General features: G+C 42.6%; 1 protein-coding gene and 1 long non-coding RNA gene across 2 annotated transcripts in view; one reads left to right on the top strand and one right to left on the bottom strand.

Annotated features, from left to right (window-relative positions):
- The window catches only part of LOC119488296 (insulin-like growth factor-binding protein 3), a 26,556-nt gene continuing 3,915 nt past the window's right edge, over positions 1–22,641 (bottom strand). The window contains exons 2-4 of the mRNA XM_037769821.1: positions 21,468–21,715; positions 17,218–17,337; positions 1–4,267 (exon numbers count right to left, since the gene is read on the bottom strand). Coding sequence (XP_037625749.1) covers positions 4,142–4,267; positions 17,218–17,337; positions 21,468–21,715 — 494 coding nt within the window. The 3' untranslated portion in view covers positions 1–4,141. The remainder of the gene's footprint in view (positions 4,268–17,217; positions 17,338–21,467; positions 21,716–22,641) is intronic.
- The window catches only part of LOC119488297, a 27,645-nt gene continuing 26,516 nt past the window's right edge, over positions 21,513–22,641 (top strand). The window contains exon 1 of the long non-coding RNA XR_005206923.1: positions 21,513–21,729. This is a non-coding gene — a long non-coding RNA (uncharacterized LOC119488297). The remainder of the gene's footprint in view (positions 21,730–22,641) is intronic.

Raw genomic sequence — 22,641 nt, forward strand, 5'->3', positions numbered from 1 at the left:
TTAAAATGTGTTCACTTTTTATTTAAAAAAAAAAAAAAAGACATTAAATACAACTTATATTTTGAATCATTTCTTTTCTCAGAGAAAATAATAGCTGTGTGATTTCCTAGTTTAGTATCATGAAAAGCTTGAATCAAAATAACTCTTTGAAGGATAAAACAAAAATACATTTACCCGTGAACAGAGAGATTCTTAACGTGACCAGCAGGGAAAAATAATAATAAAAAGAAGTGAAGAAGTGACATAACAGAAGTGTGACCCTGGCTCTGCACTAAGAGGCGGGATGGCTGGGTGTGCATGGAGAGAAGTGACTTACTGAGAGGTGAGACGTTCACTGGCCTTTAAGAAGAAGCAGTGAACTACTGCAAGATGACCAGAGACCTGAGTGCCTGACTGACACAGATTTTTACCCGAGGCTGAAACTCGCCTGCCGGGCACGGAGCTTACAAATGACCCTGCTGAGCGACAGAAGGAAAAAGGTTCATTCAAAAATAAAAACATTCATTAGTGATTATATTCCCCAAAATACACTGAATCAAATAGACTTTGCTGTGCAATCGGTGAGTCACTGAATTGTTCATAAGAAAACCTAGTTTGGATCAGCTTATAATTCTTTCTTAGATAAATAATTTTTATTTTTAAGTACTGTACATGATGTCTAGTCAGACACATAGCTGGCCAGGAAATAATAATAATAATAATAATAATATATAAAAAGACACACTTACAAATATTAGGGAGGGAATAGCTTAAACATATTTGTATGTATGTTCCTCCCCGTACATCAAGTCTTTGAGTAGGTGGGATATAGCACCAACAGGTTGGTTGTAGGTTGCTGCTCTCTATTAAAGGAAGTGTACAGCCGATTTCATGCTACCAAGCTACTGGGCAAGCATTCTTTGTCGGCGCTCTCTCCACTTTTCAAGTCTTTACACAGGATGTAGGAGAGCATCGGGCAGGAAGCTCCTCGGGGAGGACCCCGCCTCCTCCCTCAGACCCCCTACCACTTGTGTGAATGCATATTTGGTGCTGTGTCCACCTTGTGGAGATTTGTTGGCATACGATCATACAAACATTTTTTTTTTTCAAAGAAACAAAAACAACAACAACAAAAAAAAAAAGAGAAATAGTTGCATTGAATGGAAAATTTTCTGAGGGGTGTTCGCTAAGTTTGCTGTCAGAAGTCCTGGTGTAGCTTTTTTTTTTTCTTCTTTTTTACAGCCCCTCCTCCCTGGGTTATTATTGTTTTCTTACAGTATCACACTGTTTCATCTGACATTACCTCGAAGGAAAGGCATGCAGATGCAGATAGGTCCAATTGTCTTTTAACTGCATGCATTGACGAGTACCGGCGCAGCTAAAGTGCTTTAAGTGCTTGTGCTTGGGCTTGAAGCATAGGGGCAGCTGGCACCTGCGGCGGGCTGGGCCGGTCACAACGGGCTCCTCCCGTTCAAACAAGCCTACACCAGGTTTGCACCACTGACAGGAAGAGGACCGGAGGTGGGGCGGGGGTGCTGGAGCGGGGACTAACAGCTCCGATTAGTGGGTTGGAGACGGGGGACGGGATCTGGCACACAGACGAGGACAAAGTTTTAGACAGGGGTGGTTAAAGATGTGGGATTGGAAGACCGGAGCTGCATGACGGACACGGGACAAGGACGGGGTGAGGACACAGGAGAGCAGGTTAGAGGTGGGACAGAGACAGAAGTCAGACTAAACTGATCCCTAAGACTGCAGGGCGGCATGTGAGCACCTCATGACAATACTCCACCATCAATCTCTCCTTTGAGTTTCAAATACTCGCCATTCACAGCCGTTACAGTGGACTCCATTTGCAACCCAGAGTAACACAAAAGCATCAAACAGGAAAAAGTCCAAGGAAACTTCTCAAACCACCTCTCCACTTTCAGTTTGTATGAGCGCTATGTTCCGTACATTCATATCGTTGCCAAATTATGGCTAAATACACAAGTTCTCTTTGTCGCTAGCGCCGTTAGCTATTCAGCTGTCCGTCAATCGCTACTATGCGGCAAACATAAACAGCTAACTGTGCTAGCCTAGCGACGACGAGAGCTGTCCCCTCAGCCGTACTTGGTGGCTTGATAGACTGAAGCACCGTTTTGTGTTTGCTTCATCATTCAATCTGATGTTAGCTGTTATTTGGGGTCAGTGTTGCCAAATGGGAAATGTTAAACTATCGCACCAGAGGCTTAAAATTATCGTATTTTGAGGAATTATCATACGCGAGTCATAACCACGAGAACAAATAGGCGTAAATGTGTTATTTAAACGGTGGTTAGCACTGCCGCCTCACAGTTCAAACCCGGCTTGGGGCCCCTTCTGTGTGGAGTTTGCATGTTCTCCCCGTGTTAGCGTGGGTTTTCTCCGGGTTCTCCGGAAAAGGATGAAAGGATAGATGCACATATTTGAACAACTTTTGACACACCTATAAATCTACCCACATCGTTTTTTCAAGCTGACGTAGTTATGATGCGTGGACGGGAGTATGTGTCCATAAGTCTGACAATTTTTGTAATAGCCTACTATTACAAAATTAAGAGAACGACAGCCGTGCTTGTGGGTCACGTTCATCCACATCATAGCCTACACCAAGCATGATTGGCTGGAAAGAGGTCGCGTGAGAAAAGATGTGTAAACACAGACGTAGGAGCCATATTTTCTATGCGGAAATTAATTACAATGAGAATAAGCGTCACAAAATGGTAAAATTATCGTACTTTATGGCACTTTTGGCATTATTGATCGTACACAGGGCAGAAATATTGTACAAATACGATAGTTATTGTACATCTGGGAACGCTGTTTGGGGTCATTTTGCGCTAACCAATGAGTAGCGAGCAATGTAATCCATCAGCGTCTTTCATTTTGTTGATATGAAAGCTGTGGGTAGCAGATGCTAAGACAGTAACGCAACCTTCTTTTCGGATTAAAGAGCTTTTATTACAGCTGTAACCAAGCTAATATTTTGGCACATTTTGCATCTTAATCCACAGTTGATCCGTTCCTTCAGTATGTTCCAAACACTCATAGTCGGAAGTAGCGTTCTTAGAAACCTGCTGGAGGCGTGGTTTCAGAAGTTTCTATGGATGTTTTCATGCTGCTTTTGCAGCGTAGCAGCCGCTATCCTTCAAACGAAGGTGTAAGCAACCAATTTTTCAGAGCCACAGTTGAAGCCTGCGGAGGACGAGTATTTGATACTCAACAGGTAGATTTGTAGTGAAGTATTCCTTTATTGGAGGACTACAGGGGGTGAAGGGGAGGGGAGGCATGGAAAGGTCTGGTTTTAAGGCACTGTAACTGCATGGTTTGCCTCTTTTCCCTTCCCACTAACAGGGGCGAGGGACAAGCAAGAGGCGGCGAGGAGGGGCCCTCGGTGCTGGTTAACAAGCCAAAGCCCTGCAATCCCATAATCCTTCACTTCAAAATTGACCCTGAGCCAGTAAACGTTATTATTCTTCTGCATTGTTTAATGGTAGCAGGGGCCGGGGATCTCTAAACTGAGCTTTAGTGACATACAGTATTTACACAAAGAAACACTTTTGGGAACTCGCACGCCATCTTGCACCGATATGCAGCTGTGCGCGCGTATGTTATGCGGGTGCTCACACATTAAGACACACACACATACAGACTCACGGTTACACGCTCACAGACGGTCACGCACAATAGAAAACGGTGGTGGTGCGTTTTTTTTTTTCGGGTCACAGTCACAAACGAGTCCTCTTTAAAGTGAGTGGAAAAGTCCCTCCTTCCTCTCTCTCTAAAAGAATAGTGCAGATGGTAGGATTCTCTTTTTCTACATCTTCTCTCTCAGCTTTCAGCTTAATTGTTTGTTTGTTTTAAAGAAAGGATAAAGGTTCCCTAAGCACAGGACAGATAGCTGTGATGGACAGGAGGCTTGGCCGGGTCGCCGAGGCCGTGCTCCACCCCTCCCCCTCTAACTCTCCGACAGAAATGGGACCTGAAATCAAAAGGTCCAGAGCCCCCTTCAAATGTTTACATAAAACTACATGCAAGAGCAAAGTAGGCTCTTTCTCTCTCTGTCTCCCCCCACCCCCCCCCCCCCACCCCCTTATTCTCTGTCTTCCTCTCTCCGTCCACTCGACGTCCCTCCGTCCTCTCATTTGCTCTCCAGGTTGTAGCACTGAGTCTCGCCCCGCTCCCTGCCGTCGAAGCCCGGCAGAGGCTGCCCGTATTTGTCCACGCACCAGCAGTAGCCCCGCCTCCTGCCTTTGGATGGACGGCACTGCAAAAAGAGGTAGAGAAAAACAATTAGTATACTGCTTGGTTGCTTTTACTAAATGCAAAGATTAAAGCAGCAGTAGGTAGAATCAAATACGATTTAAAAAAGTTATTTTTAAAAAAAACGTCACTTTATCCTGACAGCATGAGACAGGTAATCCGAAACAAATCATGTGCCTCTGTGTCCTCTGGTGCTCCTAATGACATCTGCAAGATTTCACAGAGCAGAGGAAAACAACCAATCAGAGCCGAGCTGGAGCCTGCCGTCTCTGAGCAGCTGTCAATCACTCGCAAACTCCCATCAAACGGTCAAACTAGGCAGCGCTGATCAAATATGAATTAATATTCTGTTTCCCTAATGCCTATTTCTAGCCTCAAATGTTTTCAGAAACATCTTGTAGTGTACTGTTTCCTCAACTGATCTCAACATGGCTGCCGGGTCACAAACTTTCTCATTTTACAGCTAAACAGTACACTACAAGATGTTTCTGAAAACATTTGAGGCGAGAAATAGGCATTAGAAAAACAGAATATTGATTCATATTTGATCAGCACTGCCTAGTTTGACCGTTTGATCGGTGTGAGTGATTGACAGCTGCCTCCGTTGAATGAACAGCCAATAGGAACGGTCTCTCTCTGAAATGACCTGTGATTGGCTAAAGTCTCCCTAGATTCTCTGAAGACTGAAAACAGAGCCATGAGGAGGGGCAGAAGTCTAGTTTTCTCTCAGAACACTTGAATTACGAAATGATGACCCATGATGCCAAAAACATTCTGCCTTCTGCAGGTTTAACATGTACAGCCTTCAACAAGAAGATTTGCACAGACAGGAGGCACCAGCAGGGTGTGGACAAACATCACTCAACTTGCTTCCAACTTTAGTTTAGAGGCCGCAGGAAGAAAAGTCTGGCGGACTTATCACTTTGAGACACGTTGTGAAAACAGATTAGCGTTTCCAAGGTGAGGAACCCCGACACAGCTTTATCAACACCACCTTCAACCTGCATGCGTGTATTATAATAAGACTCTATCTCTCTCTCTCTGTTGGCTTTTTTAGATTTTGGATGCTTGTGAGGAGGCCAAGTCATGCCTCAGCAGAACTCTTAATAAGACAAACATCTCATCGATCACGGAGAGGAATGCCCCGCTGTCTGGAGCTGCCTCCCAGCTTTCATGTGCAGAAACTACCGGAGATTAACCACCGCAGATGATGCAGCTGCTCGCCTTGTGAAAGACGATAATAAATGCATCAAGATCAGAGCGGTGAAAGAGTCTCGCTCGGGTGTCCACGTGCAGCCAGCATGCCGTTGAGTTTGTCCCCTCTGTGAGCTGTTTATTTACAGTATCAGGCTTATGTGCTCCTGACCAGTGGGGGTAAATGATGAAAAAGCAGATTATTTTCGATAGAGAGGGGGCGGAGGGGGTCGTGGGTGGGGGTGGGGGTGGGGGGGTGAGGAACGCACTGAGTGAGTGAGAGTGAAGGAGTGTGAAGGTAAACATGGAGTTGCTAAAATATTTGCCAAGGCCAGTTGGAGGGCTGCAAGGAAACCAGCGCTGCTATTCTGGGAAACTGGCAGACGCTCAAAATCATCTGGAGCTGATTATGGCCCGCACGTACACGAGCGCACGTGCGTGTACGCACATAAACACGCATCAGTAAACACACACAAACAAGAGTTGTATCTACTGTAGGTATGCATACCCCCCACCTGCACACGCACACACACACACGTACGCAGTAATACCAGATGTCCCACAGGGGGCAGTCCATACAGTGTATATATGTGACTCTGTTCACCAGAACACTGGGTTTCAATTGAAACAATGGCTCTGAGGTTTAACTGCTTACTTTGAGCATCAAAGGACCAAACCAGTGGTTTAGCATTTTTTAGCCCATTTACTACGAACCACTTGCCTTACCAGGCCGCCATTGGTTGCCATCCATTTCTGTACAGTATGAAAATGTATTAGCACACTCTTGAAACTTGCTTGAGTTCTACAATCCATAAAACATTCACAGTCTACATTTATTACTGTCTGAGTTACAGAGTTAATGCAGGCTTTGCAAATTAATCTTAACTTAGTCTACACTACCTTGTATTATTACACGACCCTCTTGATCCTGATTGGTCAATCACAGCGTTCATGGGTCTATTATTTCTTTATAGCAGACCGTTGCTATGTATAACAGACCGTTACTAAGGGCACAGTTCTGATGTCGGACTCTTGCGGACCGTTTTTGTGTCAAATTATTGATTTCTTAAGTAGCCGTGTAACAAGCGGGATAAAGCACAGCTATTGGGTCATTGTTGTGAAATAAACCCCTTCAGGGCGATGCAAGACCCTGTCGGGGTTTATTTCACAACAATGACCGGCTCGCTGTACATTATCCCTTACATGACAATCTAATCCTGACAAAACTATGTTCTGTAAAACCTGCAAACACACTGGTTTGTATGGTACTATTTAACAGTGTTTCCCATTAATATTTTATGGAGACTGTCGGTCGTTAACCATCAACATTGGTCCTTTGTTAAAAGCTTAAAACAACCTATATTCACGTTTTCCTGACAAGCAACCCCTTGCGGTTTAGGGCTGTGTATTGGCAAGAATCTGGCGATACAATACATATCATGATACAGGGGTAACGATTCAATATATTGCGATACATTGCAAACCTAATTTTAGGAAAATTGTCAAAGCATAAAGAACACACAAGAAATACAACATTTTAGAATAGGCACAAATGACACATACTGCATTCAAAATACTGCATGTGATTATCATGAAGTGGGCATGTCTGTAAAGTGGAGACTCGTTGGTACCCATAGAACCCATTTTCATTCACATATCTTGAGGTCAGAGGTCATGGGACCCCTTTGAAAAAAAAAGTTTTTTCCTCGTCAAAATTTAGCCTAACTTTGGAGCGTGATTTAGCCTCCTTCACAACGGTTTTCTAGTTTCATATGTTGCTCGTAACTTAACTTAACTTAACTTAACTTAACTTAACGCTACAACCTCCGAAATATCGAATAGCGGCTGTCAGATTTTTAAGAGATTCATTAAAAATCAATACATATTCTTGGAGAATCGATACAGTATCACAACACATGATATCGCGATACTCATGTGTATCGATATTTTCTTACATTAGGGGGCTATTGCGGTTGAATAATGATTATGATTATGATAACGATTACATTGATTTGGAAGATGCTTATGTCCACAGTGTATTCATATTTTCCCATTTACATACTGTACATTGGGAGCAATTTGGTTGAGTGTCATGCTCAAGGAGGAATCAGACCACAAACCAGCTCAGAAGTAGCACGACAGTGTTTGCACAAGTGCAAAACAAACAGACAGCGTTGCATCATTTAGCACACTGGATAGCCAAGATATGAGTTGAGGAGCAAATGTGATATAATAGCTGCTTTTCTAAAGAGCTGATGAACACTGACACTGGGAAATAAGACAGTGGTTTATAGCCGACACGCGGCAACTTGCGGTGCCGTGTCAAGACGCCGCTGGCGTGTTGGCTTACATTGATAACATTGATGACTTCAACATAAGAGATTGCACAGAGAAAGTGGTCGTTGACTGTGGTGACGTAGTTTAAAGAGCGAAAAAACATATAGGACTGGCGGGAGGGGAGATGGTGGGTCCAACGACCCATCCAAACAGTCCAGGGGACCACTGTTTGTGTCCCGCGCGTTACGTTTCATTTTCGCGTTACATTCAGCTGTTCACAAAGTTAAATTTAATTTTTACTTGAAAAATGTGGTAATTTCAAGCCCAACCATGAGGATTTTTCCTAAACCTAACTAAGTGGTGTTGTTGCCTCAACCTAAACAAGTGTTTTTGTTTGAATTCACAACATTAAGCATATGTTTACTGCGACCGTAAAGTGAGGCCAAGGGGTCTGACAAAGCGTCAGTATATGACGAGTCGGGATGAGAATGTGTTGGCAATTTGTGCCGCATCTTCTACCAAAGAGTCAACATCGGTTTATATAGGTTGTTCACGTTCTTTCCAAGAGTTGCATAAGAAGATCGATACCACTCTCCTGTCTGTACGTTAAGTATGGAGCTGTAGCCGGGAGATTACTAGCCTAGCTTAGCATAAAGTCTGGAAATCAAGGGGAAACGGCTCGCATGGCTGTTTCCAAATTTTAAAAACACACCTACTAACATCTCTAATGCTGAATAAACTCGATTGCTTAAATGTAAAAACAACAATTTGTGGTTTTACGGGGAGTTGCGTGCTGCAACGGTTTCTTGGCGAACAACAGAGCAACGACTTCCCAGAGTGCAGCTTATCCACCACACAGAAGTGCCGGGCAGTGTTGTTTGTTAAGAAATCAGTCACTGTGTAACTCTCTTGGGAGATATTTCCCCAAAATGCCAAAAACAAAACTCTCCTAATACTTACGGACTGCATTGTAGGCGGTTGTGCAGCGGCCCGGAGATAGACAGACAGACGGGCTTTAGAGTGTGACCAGGTGTCTGTTTCCGGCGTAGTCAACATCCAGCCTGAGTGCATGATCAAAGGCAGCTTTATAGAGACAGAGGCCTATTAAAATACCTCGCCAACAACTACTGCAGCAGTCTGGGGGCAAGTACGCAGCCCAACACGCCCCATTCTCACACACTAACATCATCAAGAGATTCTTTTCAGTTTTCCTCCTACCTCTCTTCCTCCTCCTCCTCCTCTACTGTCTTACTCTTTTTTTCTGTCTCTCCTCCCTCCGTTCTCCCTCACGGTACCATCGTCTGAGTCTGCGGCCAACTTCTATTTTAGCCCTGACCCAGTGGACGAGTCTGCGGAGAGGAGCTTAACATTGTGTTCCTCTGCTCTGGTTAATGATGATGGAGTCCTGTATGTGCCTGGTGTGTGTGTGTGTATGTGTATGTGTGTGTGTGCGTGCATGTGTGTGTGTGTGTATATAGGAGGGTTGAAAAGCCAAAGGAGAAGCGGAAGGGAGAGGAAGAGCAAAATGTGCATGTGTGCATTCCCCTGTTGCTTGGCTACCTTTGAATTTCCGCTCAGTCTCTTTCATCTGTGAACTATTAGCAGTCATCTCAAGCGATCCTTTCTTTACTGCTTCAATCTACACACATGCACACACACACACACACACACACACACACACACACACACACGCACGCACGCACACACACACACACACACACACACACACACACATATGTTGTAGGAGAATGCCAAATGTCCGCTGAGGACTGGATGTCACTTTACAACTGAGACAGATAGATTTTCAGTTTTTTACAAAACGTTATGTAAACATTATTTTTGCACTGGTTTCCTGTTAAAATACAAACTAATCCTGGTACCTTAATGGAATACTCCACCAAAAGGCTCGAAAGGTGGCTCGGATAAGTTTGTAGCCTTATTTGATTCATGACGGTGACAATAGATTCCAACAGTGATCCAATTTCACATAAAAAATTATAAAAACATTCAACTTTTAAAACCAACCATGCAGCATATTCCACTTCTCCTTTGTCCATTTGTTTATTCACTGTGTCCCAAACATTCATATTTTCTACAAAACATAATATGGGTTAATACGCAACTGTCATTTGTCGCTAGCATGTTTAGCTGTTTATGTTTGTTATTTGTGCAAAAGTAGGCTGAATTCAAAACCGACTATACTAGTACCACATACTGATTTGGCCAAAACGTAGCATGTAGTATGCAGCATGAAAACAAAAGCAAAATCTCCAGTATGCCAAAATACCCGGATGTCGTACTGATTTGGAAAAAATCTCCAGTATGCATTGGACCAGTCTACCTCGCCTACTGTATCCCACAATGCAAGCAGAAAACGGCACATTTTTTAAAACATTTTGCGTAACTATTTCGTCACTAGATTCACTTCTAAGAATTTTTGAGGCGAGAAATCACCTGTGCAAATTTTGAATATTGTCAGTTTTACGAAAATTGATGGTGAATCGAAAAATTGGTCCGATGTATTCAGAGCTGAGAAGCGCCACAAACTGCTGTGACAGCAAGCGCCTGCATATTTTTGTCCTGTGCTTTAAGAGCTAGTTTAAAGGCTAAAGCATGGCTGCAAAATAAATCAATTTAACAGTTTAATCTGCATACTACTGACAAACGCAATATGTAGTATTTACTGTATACTGTATACTACTGTATACCACTAACACATTTTGTCAGTAGTATGTTGTAGGCGATTTTGAGCTTAAAGAAAAGAGAACTTAAAAAATATAATATTTAAGCCATTTCTTTTTTACGTAAACATAAAACATATATGCATATTTTTATAAGGATCTCTGAAATTATTTTTTTTCTAAGAATTTTGACCAACATATGTAGTGAGGAGGGTATTCGAATAAAAAATGACCTTAGACATATTTTTGGAATTTCTTTACTACAATTTCCTGTGAAGGCTCTATTTGAAACACAAGCATAAATGGACAGAGGAGAAGTGAATTATGCGGCAGTAACATTAATCGCAGTAAAAGCTTTAAAAGTCGTTTTTTTTTATGGACATTTTGATCTCTTTTTTTGCTATGAAACTGGGTTGCTTTTGGAATTTGCTGTATCCATCTTGAATCCAAGCTGACTGCAGTCAGTGTCCTTCATAAAGAAGCAAGCTACAAACTTTCAGAGCACAGTGAGCAGTATATACTCAACACATACATATGTTGGAGGGATATTCCTTTAAGGTGCTCACTAGTCCAAGCATATTGAACCACAGAGTCTGAATCTCGGCTCAGGGGTCAGCTCAGTTCTCGTGTCCCATATTCTCAGCCTTACGGCCCGACGCCGGCCCTGCGTGGTCCACATGGCCGTCAGTGAAAAAGGCCATTTCATCCGCCCCGCACGTTCATAATGCTACCTTTATGAGGCGTGTATGCGTGTGTGTGTTGTGCGTATGAATGCGTGCTCTTGTGATGCTGGTCTTTATAGCTAATAGCAGCGCCGCTGGGCTTCACAGACATTAAAAAGAGCCTGGTCTGACCACAGGATAAACACAAGCTCATAAAATGCAATGTGTGTGTGTGAGTATAGGGGCGCACATATATGTATTTGTGTAAAAGAGGGTGCATCTGTGTTTGTAAGTGCATTGGGAGTAGCTGCAGGATATTGCTTTTTCTAAAAAATAGTTTAATGAGAGTCGCAGTGAATTCAACACCAGAATAATTTGTGTTTGTTTTAGAAGAATGAAGCCACACAAACTTTAAAATAGGAGCCTAAATAATCAATGCAAGTTATGACTGGATGTGGTGACTTTGGAAAGAGAGATTGTACGACATGAAGGACACTTTTTAAATGGGACATATTTAGTCGATTCTCTCTTAAAGGAACAGTGTTTAACACTTAGGGGTTCCTCTTCACAAAGCCGGCCGCCATGTTTTCTAAAGTAGTCCAGAATGGACAAACCAAACACTGGCTCTAGATAGGGTCATTTGTGTTTTCGCGTCTGCCACCGTAGTTTTCCTACACGCTTGGCACACAGGAGTTTCAGTTGGTTGCAATCTGAAACCTCACTGCTAGCTGCCGCGAAATCCTACACACTGCACCTTTAACGGAAAATGAATCAACGGCAAATATGATTACCAACTAAGTCATTTATCTACTAAAACTACCAACTACCAATTATTTGCATTTCTAATGTAAGTTATTTTGCTCCGTTTCAAATTATTCTAAAGTGTACACCTTGAAGTTAAATGATTGTAAGAAAAAAACAACAATAGATTAATCAATAATGAAAGTGATTATAGCTGAAGCCCACATATCATGATGCGCCATCAAACCTCAAAAATGTTGAATATACACTGAAATATGTCCATAAAATCAAGTAACGAACAGTATCAAGAGTTGACATCGATTGCTTGGCCATAACTTATTCTTTGATAAGACATTTCCTGATATAAATCATAACTTTTTAAGTCCTTGCACAGTTGCCTGTCTTAAGACATTATACACTGATGCATTGCTATTTGCAAACCACGGTATTGATTATCGGTACCGAAACTCAGTTACCTTATTGGCACTGGTATTGAAAAATATTACTCTAGATATTATGCAACAGCCACGGTAAAAAAACGTCATGTCCCCAAGTGAGAAGGAAGGCGAGGTGGATTAGAAATCCAGGGAGGGAACCGAACGAAGGGAGAGAGACAGAGTGAAAATAGCTGTCTGGGTCCCCGGAGGTTGGCCAGTTATTATAAAGCCATTGTGGTCGGTGTGTACGTTTCCACAGATCCTTCTGAGTCACGCTCAATAAGTCAGTCCTTATGGGCCTGGCACTGTCAGGACCCAGTGGGGGAGGAGGGATAAGAGTACGCAGGCAGGCACCTGGCTCACATCCTTAACCCACTGCCTCTTCCTCCTCCTCCTCCTCCTCTTCCTCTCAACACACACACTAAACTCTGAATGAGTACACAGAGAGAGACGCAGACACTGTCGTCCCATTCACAACCCTCTGTGGGGTGATTCCTGGCCAAACAAGGAAGGAAAAGCCAGGTGGGCGGAAGGGCAGGATGGACAGAATGATGGAGCGGGCAGGCCGAACAAAAGATGGGTGGACGACTGTAGGCAGGGCACAATGGGGGTAATGATGGGTGGGTGAAATGATGAATAAGAGAGAGAGAGAGCCTGAGAGAGAGAGAAAGAGAGAGAGAGAGAGAGAGGAAAAGTGAGAGTGAGACTTTGACGGGTGTAATGAGTGGGTCAGTGTTGGGCATGCATGGCCTGTACTGGGATACTGGGCCAATTCATATAACTGCTGCTAAAAATAGGTTTCTCTGTAGCCGAGGTAGGGCTAACACTGTTCAACCTTCTCCTACGGTGCTGGGGCACTCATATTACCAGCAACATATACACTGACAACCACACACAGACATGCTTTTGACTTTTTCCTCATGATAGTTGACCCTTAAAACAATATTTCTACCCCCTGATCAATCCTTCTAGCATCAAAACTCACCCACCGTAGTCTTAAAAAAGTGCAAAGTTGGTACTTTTGTCCTTAATTTAGATTACAATGGATTTCAATAGTCGCAAGTATTCTGAGTGGAAAAGCATCAGACTATTTCTACAACTTTCCAAAACCAACATTCACGTCACAAAGCAGCACATTCTCACTTCCACCTCGTCAAATACTGCCGTTCGGTCGGTGCCCATCGGCATCAGAGACCAACGCTCGGAGGTGCCCTTTAGCGACTGTAAGCAGCGAACCGGGCTTTCAATGAACGCCAATGTAAACCCACCCTGGGCGTTACTCAACAGTCCGAGCACACGACGTAGAGACCAACGCACGGGATGCCCCTCTTGCATTACTTTTGGACGGACCAGGGACGGCGTGTCAATATATCTGCTTGTTACATGCATAGTGTCCTTTCAAAGTCATCTTCCTTTTTCACGGGAAGTTAGATTTATGCAACATAATCCATTACAGTTAGGGTTAGGAAACGTTCGCGGTTGATGTTAACTTCACCGACGTATGACTCACTTGACTACCAAGTGACTAACCGCTCACAGGACTAGCGATCCCGTGACTCACAGGACTATGTGACAAAATAAGTCCCCGATATCCTGGGTGTTAGTCCTGTGTTTGTTTGACCCATCCACCTCCCAACCACCCCGAGCAGACTCTCACGCTCCTGATACTACACCACGTGCTCGGACCATTGAGTAACGCCCCGGGTGGTTTTACATTGGAGTTAGATGAAAGCCCGGTTCGTTGTCAGTTCGTTCGTCAGTATCCGATGCCGAGGGCACTTACCAAACAGTGGTATTTGACGAGTTGGGAGTGAGAACGGGTTGCTAAAAGCGATTGATCAGGTGTGCAGAGTTGAGAAAGTCTGCAGGATTTCACAGCAGAGCTTCTCAACCCATCTTTGAGTGAGGCCGCTCTGAACAGCTGTAAACACTTTTCCTTCAGACACGGTCAGACGACACATCGTACAAACTACATTGCGTTTTGAGCGTACCCCACACTTCTCCACAATCCATCCCAGTATATTTAAATAGTCATTGTTTCCCAGAACATGGCTGAATAAAAGCGTGCAGTTAGCGGCTTAACAACCCCACTAGGCCAACGTAGTCACAACAAGTGCCAAATGTGAAGAGCTACAAATGACGCATGTTGTTGCAACATACTGAACATAGCATGAGTAGACAGTAAGGAGGCAAATTATGCTGCCGGAGGGGTTTCAAAAGTTTCCGATCCTTTTCTTCTGCTGTGAAAACTTATCACCGCTGGATTCCATAGTAACCGACATGAATTCTACCACAGTTGCTTTTCTCTTCCAGAAACCCAGATACCTTTTCAGGAACTTAGGACTCTTTTATGTTTTTCAACCAGATGAAACTGTTTCCAGTGTCTGTCCCTGCCCATCAAAAGTCCTCTCTCTGGAGTTAGCACTTCCTGGTGGCCCTGCAACTGTCGGTACAGAGTACTGCAGTACTTAATATCACATAGTGGTCTCCCTGATCAAACACAAACACGCCTCAAAACTGCTTCAACATCTGTATTCATTCAAAGCAACAGCAACAAGTGGCTGTTGCTAATATCCCCATGTGGTGTAGGGATGGGATTAAAACAATGTAATGCAGCTGTACTATAGCCAGAGGGCAACCTCCGGTTCTGAAAAGTGAAGCCATTGCTGAAGTGCCTTAAACTTGCATTCTTTCTAAAAGCCAGCAGGGGGCGACTCCTCTGGTTGCAAAAAGAAGTCTGATTGTATAGAAGTCTATGAGAAAATGACTCTACTTCTCACTTGATTTATTACCTCAGTAAACATTGTAAACATGAGTTTATGGTCTCAATTGCTAGTTTCAAGTCTTCTTCAATACAGCATGATGTTCATTTAGTGAATTATGGTCCCATTTAGAGTCAAATAGACCATAAAGCAGGGTATGTTTTAGGGCATAGCTACCTTGTGATTGACAGGTCTCTACCACCGCGTTGTCCGGTCTGGGAATTGTCCGTGTTTTCGTCTTGCAACTTTAACCCTTTCACAGTGTGTTTTCAGTATATGAAAGTTAATTGTAACATTTTGGACGCCTAAAAATGCCTTATTCAGCATTCAGTTGTATTTAGCTCCACCCTCTCATGTCACTTCTGGTTGCAAAAAAACATGATGGCGATGGACAAAAACCAAGATGGCGATGGCCAAAATGCTGAACTCGAGGCTTCAAAACAGCAACCCACAAACCAATGTGTGGAGTCACTGTGACTACGTCCACTTCTTATATACAGTCTATGACACCAGCCTAAAAACGAGTGAAAGGTTGTCCACGTCTGCAGATCCCACACAATGATTCTATGTTATTGTTTCTTTGTGTGTGAAAACCGTTGCCGTTATCTACTGTTATCTAATCCATTATCAGGAATGCACAAAAGGGACTTATGTAAAGTTCTTATTTTACTTCTTATTGATCCATCCTTCCTGGAACTGTGTTAGTTCCTAGTTTAATTCCTGGTACTATTTGGTTAAAAAGGTCCGTATGAAAGATGAAACTACCAGCATTTAGCAGCCACCTTTCAACAGTTAGTGTTTGACATCAAAAGATTTCGGGGTGGGGTGTCACTTTAAGATACTAAGACAGCTTGTGTATCATGTGTATAGTTATGCCCCTTTTTTCCTCTGCTCAGTCCTTCACCCATCCACCCCCTCACCCCTCACCCCTCCCTCTAACCCCCCCACCCCCCTTTGCTCCCTTCTTTTCACAGTATTGTCACCCTAGACGGTTCACACGGTCTCCTCTTCGCTCTGTTTCCGGTCATAAATCTCTGCAACACACCGTGAAGGCACATCCCCTCGGATGGATTCAACACAACACCCTGCACCCCACCGGCCCTCTGAGAAAAGGGCGACAAGGCCTGGCACGCTGCTGCACACACACATTTACACACACACACACACACACACACACACACACACACGCTTAGACCAGAACTGACACTTTCCTGGTAGGTATTTGTTGATGAAATCCAGGAAAAGAACAAGGAAGAGTCTGATTTTAATAAAAGTAACAATGAAACCGCACCTTGGAGACTTTAGGGAAAGAGTGAGGTTGATTTTAGTGAGTGTGTGTGTGTGTGTGTGTGTGTGTGTGTGTGTGTGTGTTATGGCTCGACTTGGTCTCTGACTCATGGTGCTTTTTTTTTTGGTGACTCATGCGTTTCTCAGAACGGGCTTTAGCTGTGTGGAATCCCTCCGATAAGGCTCCCAACCTCAGGAAATGGGATGATGATGGTATTTACTTGACAAGCCGTATGTCTCAGAAATGCCCCCACCACACCTCCCATCCATCATCTACCTTCCCCGCCTCACCCTTCCTCCCCTAAGGTCAGCACATCACCCACCGGACTACTCCAAATGAAGTTCAGCTTCCTCGTTTCCCCCCCCCCCCTTCTTACAAATGAGCAGGCCATGGGTGGCCCGAGTCTGCTGTACCACAGACAAGAAAAACTAAACCAGTGACGGCCTGTTTGTTTTCTTTACCTCACCAACAGCACCCCACACCTACACACCCTCACCAAAACTACCGCCATCAAACAAGCGCCATACATACACTCCCCTGCCGCCACATCTACCGTGCCACACACACTCCCAGACCACATTCTTACATCCCTACCCCCCACACTCTCCCACACCGCACACCCACAAACACACCTGACCGACTTCATTTCCTGTGAGGCATGAGTCAGACGGCTGCAGTGCATTTACCGGAGTAATACATGGTTATTAGCCATTCTGATAATATAGTGTTGATGTGGCTGTCAAGGCAACCCGAGCTGCAAAAAAAAGGGGGGATTGTGCATGTGTGGGTGGGTGGGATGAGTCGGTGAGGATTCTTTGGAAGTGTTCAGGCATGCGGTGGGTCTTTTTGCATGTCCGCCGGTGTGTGTGTGTGTTTAAGTGTGTGAGAGAAAAAGAGAGATGTAACATTCACCTGTTTTTTCTTGTAGAAGCCCTTTCTGTCACAGTTGGGTATGCGGAAGCCTCTCGGGTTGAGCACGTTGCTGATTTTAAGACTGCTCAGGATGCTCTCCATCTCCCGCCGACACGGCCCCTAGCAACACGGCAAACACACCCCGGCGACGCCAGCGTTAGACACTCACCCTTACACAATCACAAATATGAAGAACATGCAATTATAGAAGTTCACGGTGAACACCTATAAAAGTTAACCTTCTGAACCCTAAATGTCCCATCAATCTAACCCTCTTAGTACTTTTAAAGTAAGAAAACGCTGTATGATAACATATTTTTGGTATCTGCTTGTTCAAAGAAATCCTTTGAGCTATATGATGCTTATTTTAAGAGATATATTAAAACTGTGGATTGCCATCATTTTCATGGCTAGCAACATCATATACAAATTAAATAATCTTAATGTCTCGAACATCTTTTTTATGCAAAAGTCCACACAATTGAGTCGTTATTTTTGGAAAACGTAAATGTTTTTCTGTAACTTGTCTGAACAACATCGAGTTGCGATGATGATCTCACTGTTAGGCTCAGGTTGAAGAGTCCTAAAATGAGAGGTCAACTTTCTGGAAAATGTGGTAACGTCTCTTACAAAATGTTTTAAAGAACACAACCAAAATTATGTTGTTTAAATTATAGTGCATAACTTAAAGGTACCCTATGGAGTGTTTGACCACAAATTCCTCTGCAGAGCAATGTTTGTGTGTGTTGAGAGATTCCCCATACTGTTTGCATCTTGTGTTTTTTTCCTGCACATGCACGAGGCTGCACGCACACCACCTACCACATGTTGACAGCGATGTGCGTTCTTGCCAACTGCATCTATGTGCCATGGAGAGCCAGCAGTCTGTAGGGTTTAATTCCAACATATAGGCCTTTTGTCACAGCAGACATGTTGACTTGTCATAGTAGGAAAAGTTACTGATAACACTAACAATGGCTCCGTTCTATACAAGTGTTCCAGTGAGAGACAGTGAGCCAGAATGAACGATACCAGGAGCCTGAAATTAAAGCAGCTTTTTAATTGTATTATTTACACCTGCGCTTTTCCTACTGTGACATGTCAAAATGTCTTCTGTGACAAAGGCCTACTGCCTCAGCAGGTGATTTCAGTGTCAGAGTTCTCCAACTTTACTAACAGTGCTAATCAGTGAGTGAAGTCTTGAAATACAAAACATTTGCACACTCATTTGCCCTGGTGGCCTTGGAGTTAAGGCGCTGACCAAGAACTGCTTTCTAGCAAAGGCACCGGATGAAAAAGTTGCAGACGGCTGCCTCTCCTTGGCATATGGTGATGATGATGGTTGGAGGTAATTAATGAAAAAATGTAATTGATTCAATGTTCATAGGGTGCAGCTATAGTTTTAAGACAGCCTTGAAAAATTGTGAACATTGGTGTCAATTACACAACAGTTAAAATACCACCGGGTACCTTTAAGTAGGTGTATGATAACACTAGTAAAACTTCAATATTAGAGGTTCATAGACAGTTTAATGTGGTTTACTTGGAATACAAATAACTGTAACACAATCAGTGTTCTGAAGGTTACTTTAGAAATGTAATAGATCACAGATTACTACTTACCCTGTTAAAAATGTAATAAGTAATGTAACTATTTTAATTATTTTAATTAAAAGTTCTTCATTATAACAAAGCTGCATAATGAATTACACCCTACATAAAAAGTTTTTTTACAGAAAAGAATATATTCAGATGTAATCACTGTAATCAACAACATTTTGATTAGTAACTGTAATGTAATTACATATTTTTCTCAGTAACTGTAACTGATTACTATTACATTTATTTTGTAATTTAATTAGGTAACTTCATCAAATAGTGTCAGTTCAGTTGCTGGTGTCTGTCAAAAGTATCCTGATATACTGATATCCTGCACATCCTGAAACTTGCTCTCATTTATTCTGGTCCTGTAAATTTACATGTGAATTGTGGAAAGATGTCAATAATTTATACTTGTTAACGTTTTCTCAGATGTTGCACTGTACTATAGAAATATTGTATTTGGTTGCTATGATTACAATGACAAAGACAGTAATGCATTCTTTCTTATTAATCTAATTTTAATTCTCGCGAAGTTCCACATTCACAAGTGTAAATTTACCAAAAAAAAGCCAAACTTCTTTGTATTTATGAAAGAAATGGATCTATGTCTGTCAACAATTTCTCCCTCACAAAACAAAAAAGCAATGAAAACAATGAATGTATGCAATATCTTTTCTACATCTATATCTATTTACATACTCTTGCATGGTCTTTTTTTATTTTATTTTTTTATTTTATGTTGGTTTTGTTTCATTTCTGTTGTCCTTTTATGTTTGGCACAGCTCTTTGTTTATGTTTTCACTATGCTTCTTATGTATGTAAATTATTTTAATGTTTTCCTGCTGTTACTATGTTTACTGTCATTTTGCAATAATAAAAAAAATAAAAAAAATAAATAAATTAAAGTATCCTGACAGAACAGAGGACACATGACGCTGCACTGCCTAGCAGGTACACCTGGAAGTGTCTGTAAAGGTAAATACTGTACACAAGGTACATGTTAGCAAACTAGTTAGCAGTTGAATAAGCAAGCTTACCAGCTGGCTTGCAGTTTTCAGTCTCTCGGTGTGAAACTTGATTATTTTCACCCTTAAGTGTGGTTTAAATTTGACAACAGACGTGTCAAAATACAAATACACGGTAGCTGGAGCTGCTTTCAGCCTCTCAGTGACTCTCTTCTCTCTGGGTAACGTTATGCGAATTGTATTATTTCTGTTTTCAAATGGCTAACTCCATTAATCATTATTAAATGTTGTGTACAAGAAGACAACGTAGGAGGAGAGCTAACCGGTTACCTAGTTAGATAGCAAAATAACTAGCAAGCTAACGGTTTTGAGCTGCTCAGTGACGGACTGTTCTTTTCACTATTTGTGTTTAATAACGTTAAATTTGTCCAATGGTAAATATTGTGAAGCTAGTTAGCTAGTAAGCTAACGGTTTTCAGCCAAGACAAACTCTCTTCCGGTTGTCATGGTTTCAAAGCTTAAAACGTTCCTGTTTGCTGCTGCTGCCTTTTATTAAACCAGATAATGATCTTATATACTGCACTACAGCTTTTACTCTTGTGTGTTATACTCTATTTTAGCTTCTATCCTAGCTTTTATTTTTTAGCTTGTTTTTTATTTTCTAATCTTTAATGTTTTTATAACTGTTTTAAAGGGACTATTTGTAACTTTCAGAAATGCTTCTTAACAGCGACACCTGTGGCCGTGAAATCAATGAAAGTCAGCGTCGGGCTCGCGCTTGCTCGCTCTCAATATACCTGAACGAGCATCGCTCAAAACAGTGAGGCGACACACGTCAGCTAAAACCACAATATCACTCTATATTTCAGCTGCTTGGCAGTAATGTTAACTGACCAGACGAAGGTCTCTCCATGAACATGATTTAGATCTGATCCTAGTGTTGGCTTTTCCTGCCTAAGTGCAGGCTGAGGCAGCGGGGCTCTCCAGCGTGTCTCCCTGCTCTCTCCGCCCGCAGCCGGAGAGAGCAGAGGAGACACCGGCACTCGGTCGGTAACGAGAAGACAACGTAAATCTCTGTAGAGCTCCGTCACTTCACAAGACACGGGAAACCTCTGTTGGTCTGGAGGAGCTGCAGCATTTATTTCTGCACAAACGTCCCCTGTGCATTCACTAGATATTCTCAGAGCTAAACTAACTCTTCTGCAGTGTGTAGTGAACGCGCGTTCACGTCTAGAGGTGGAGCGAGCTGAGCTGTCTGAGTGAAGGCGAGCAGGCAGAGGAGGAGGGTACAGCGGCTACACGCGAACGCGCATATGCGAGCGCGCATGCGTGACGACCCGCTACATTTATGCGCGTACAAAGTTACAAATAGTCTCTTTAATTATGTCTTAATGTTCTTTTGCAATTTGTAGCAATGTTCTTGAATGTTTATGTAAAGCACTTTGAATTGCCATGTTGCTGAAATCCGCTATACAAATAAAGCTGTCTTGCATTACCTTTCATGACATTCAACAATATGAATATGCATTCATAACAGCATTTATTTATAGAAAGCTGGGCATTTATTTTATTGCAGTCAACAACTGTCTTTATGAACCTCCACCATTATCTTTTATCCTCCACATAACTATACTATATAACATGTTTAACATCTATATGTCATTGCCTCTGGGTGTGACTTACATACTCGGTCTCCCTCTTGTTCTCCAGGGAGAAGTTGTGCATGTCCATGTTGGCTCCTCCTGAGACCGACTCCACCTTGTAGCTCTGAGTCTTCCTGTTCTGATCCTTCTGGATCAGCTTGTTGTGCAGCGGAGGCCTGGTGTCCATCGACCCCCGGCTGTGACCTCCACCCTTCACGGTCGCCACGCCGGGCAACACCGTCACCGTCACCGTCACATTGGCTTCTTCTACCTGATTTCCAGCGTTGTCTGCAGGAGTAAAGGTAAGTCATCAGTTTACAGATGTTTCATACTTATTGAACTTAGCATCCAGATTTGTAGAAGATAAAGATAAATGATGAAATTTGGTGTCTGATTCTCTGATTTTGCACCACTCCAGGTGTTTTATATCAAAGTAAAAGCCTCAAGGCAAAAATGGCCAGTTTCACCACTTTTTCTGCATTGAGAGACTAGAGAAGAGCAGCTGTAGATCAAAAACCACTATGCTTACACTTGTCAAATCTGGACTAGGTTAGACTCCAGGGACTGCTTAAATACTCTTATTTGTCTCGTGTGATCTGAATGCAAAAAGAATAAAGGTTTTACAAATCTGAAGCTGTGTTTATAACAGTCTCTGGAGGCTTATCTAGTCCAGGTTTGACAAGTGTAAGTATAGTAGTTTTTAAGTTCGACCTAATCATATGTGGTCTTGATGTAGAAAATCAGTAAAATTGCACCTCTATTTGTTTTCTTACATAAAATAAAGGTTTTGCAAATACTAAAATGTTTTTTAAACGACCTTAAAGGGAAAATTTGCCACCTTTTATGTGGATGTCCCATCAGTGTTGATGGTAAATTATAGTCAATTGAAGCAATAAACTCTACAGTGCATGCTATATTGACCGAGAAAGCTGAGTTCTCTGGCAGTGCCTACATGTACCAGGATGCATTGCACGTGAGCTTCCGATGCCCGGAGCCTCGGCCTCTCTGCTGCATTTCTTACGCCGTATACTCTGGTTTGAATAAATACGGATGAATATCTGAGTCAGCGAAAACACTGTAGTTCTTCCTTGCCTCCAACTCAGGGCTGGATGCAGGAATAATAACAGATTTTGCAGTTGCAAACTCAACTTTCTCTGTCAATATAGCATGCACTGAGGAATTCATTGCTTCATTCGACTACATTTACCATCAAC

Source organism: Sebastes umbrosus, chromosome 5 (assembly GCF_015220745.1).
Source record: "Sebastes umbrosus isolate fSebUmb1 chromosome 5, fSebUmb1.pri, whole genome shotgun sequence".
Lineage (NCBI taxonomy): Eukaryota > Metazoa > Chordata > Actinopteri > Perciformes > Sebastidae > Sebastes > Sebastes umbrosus.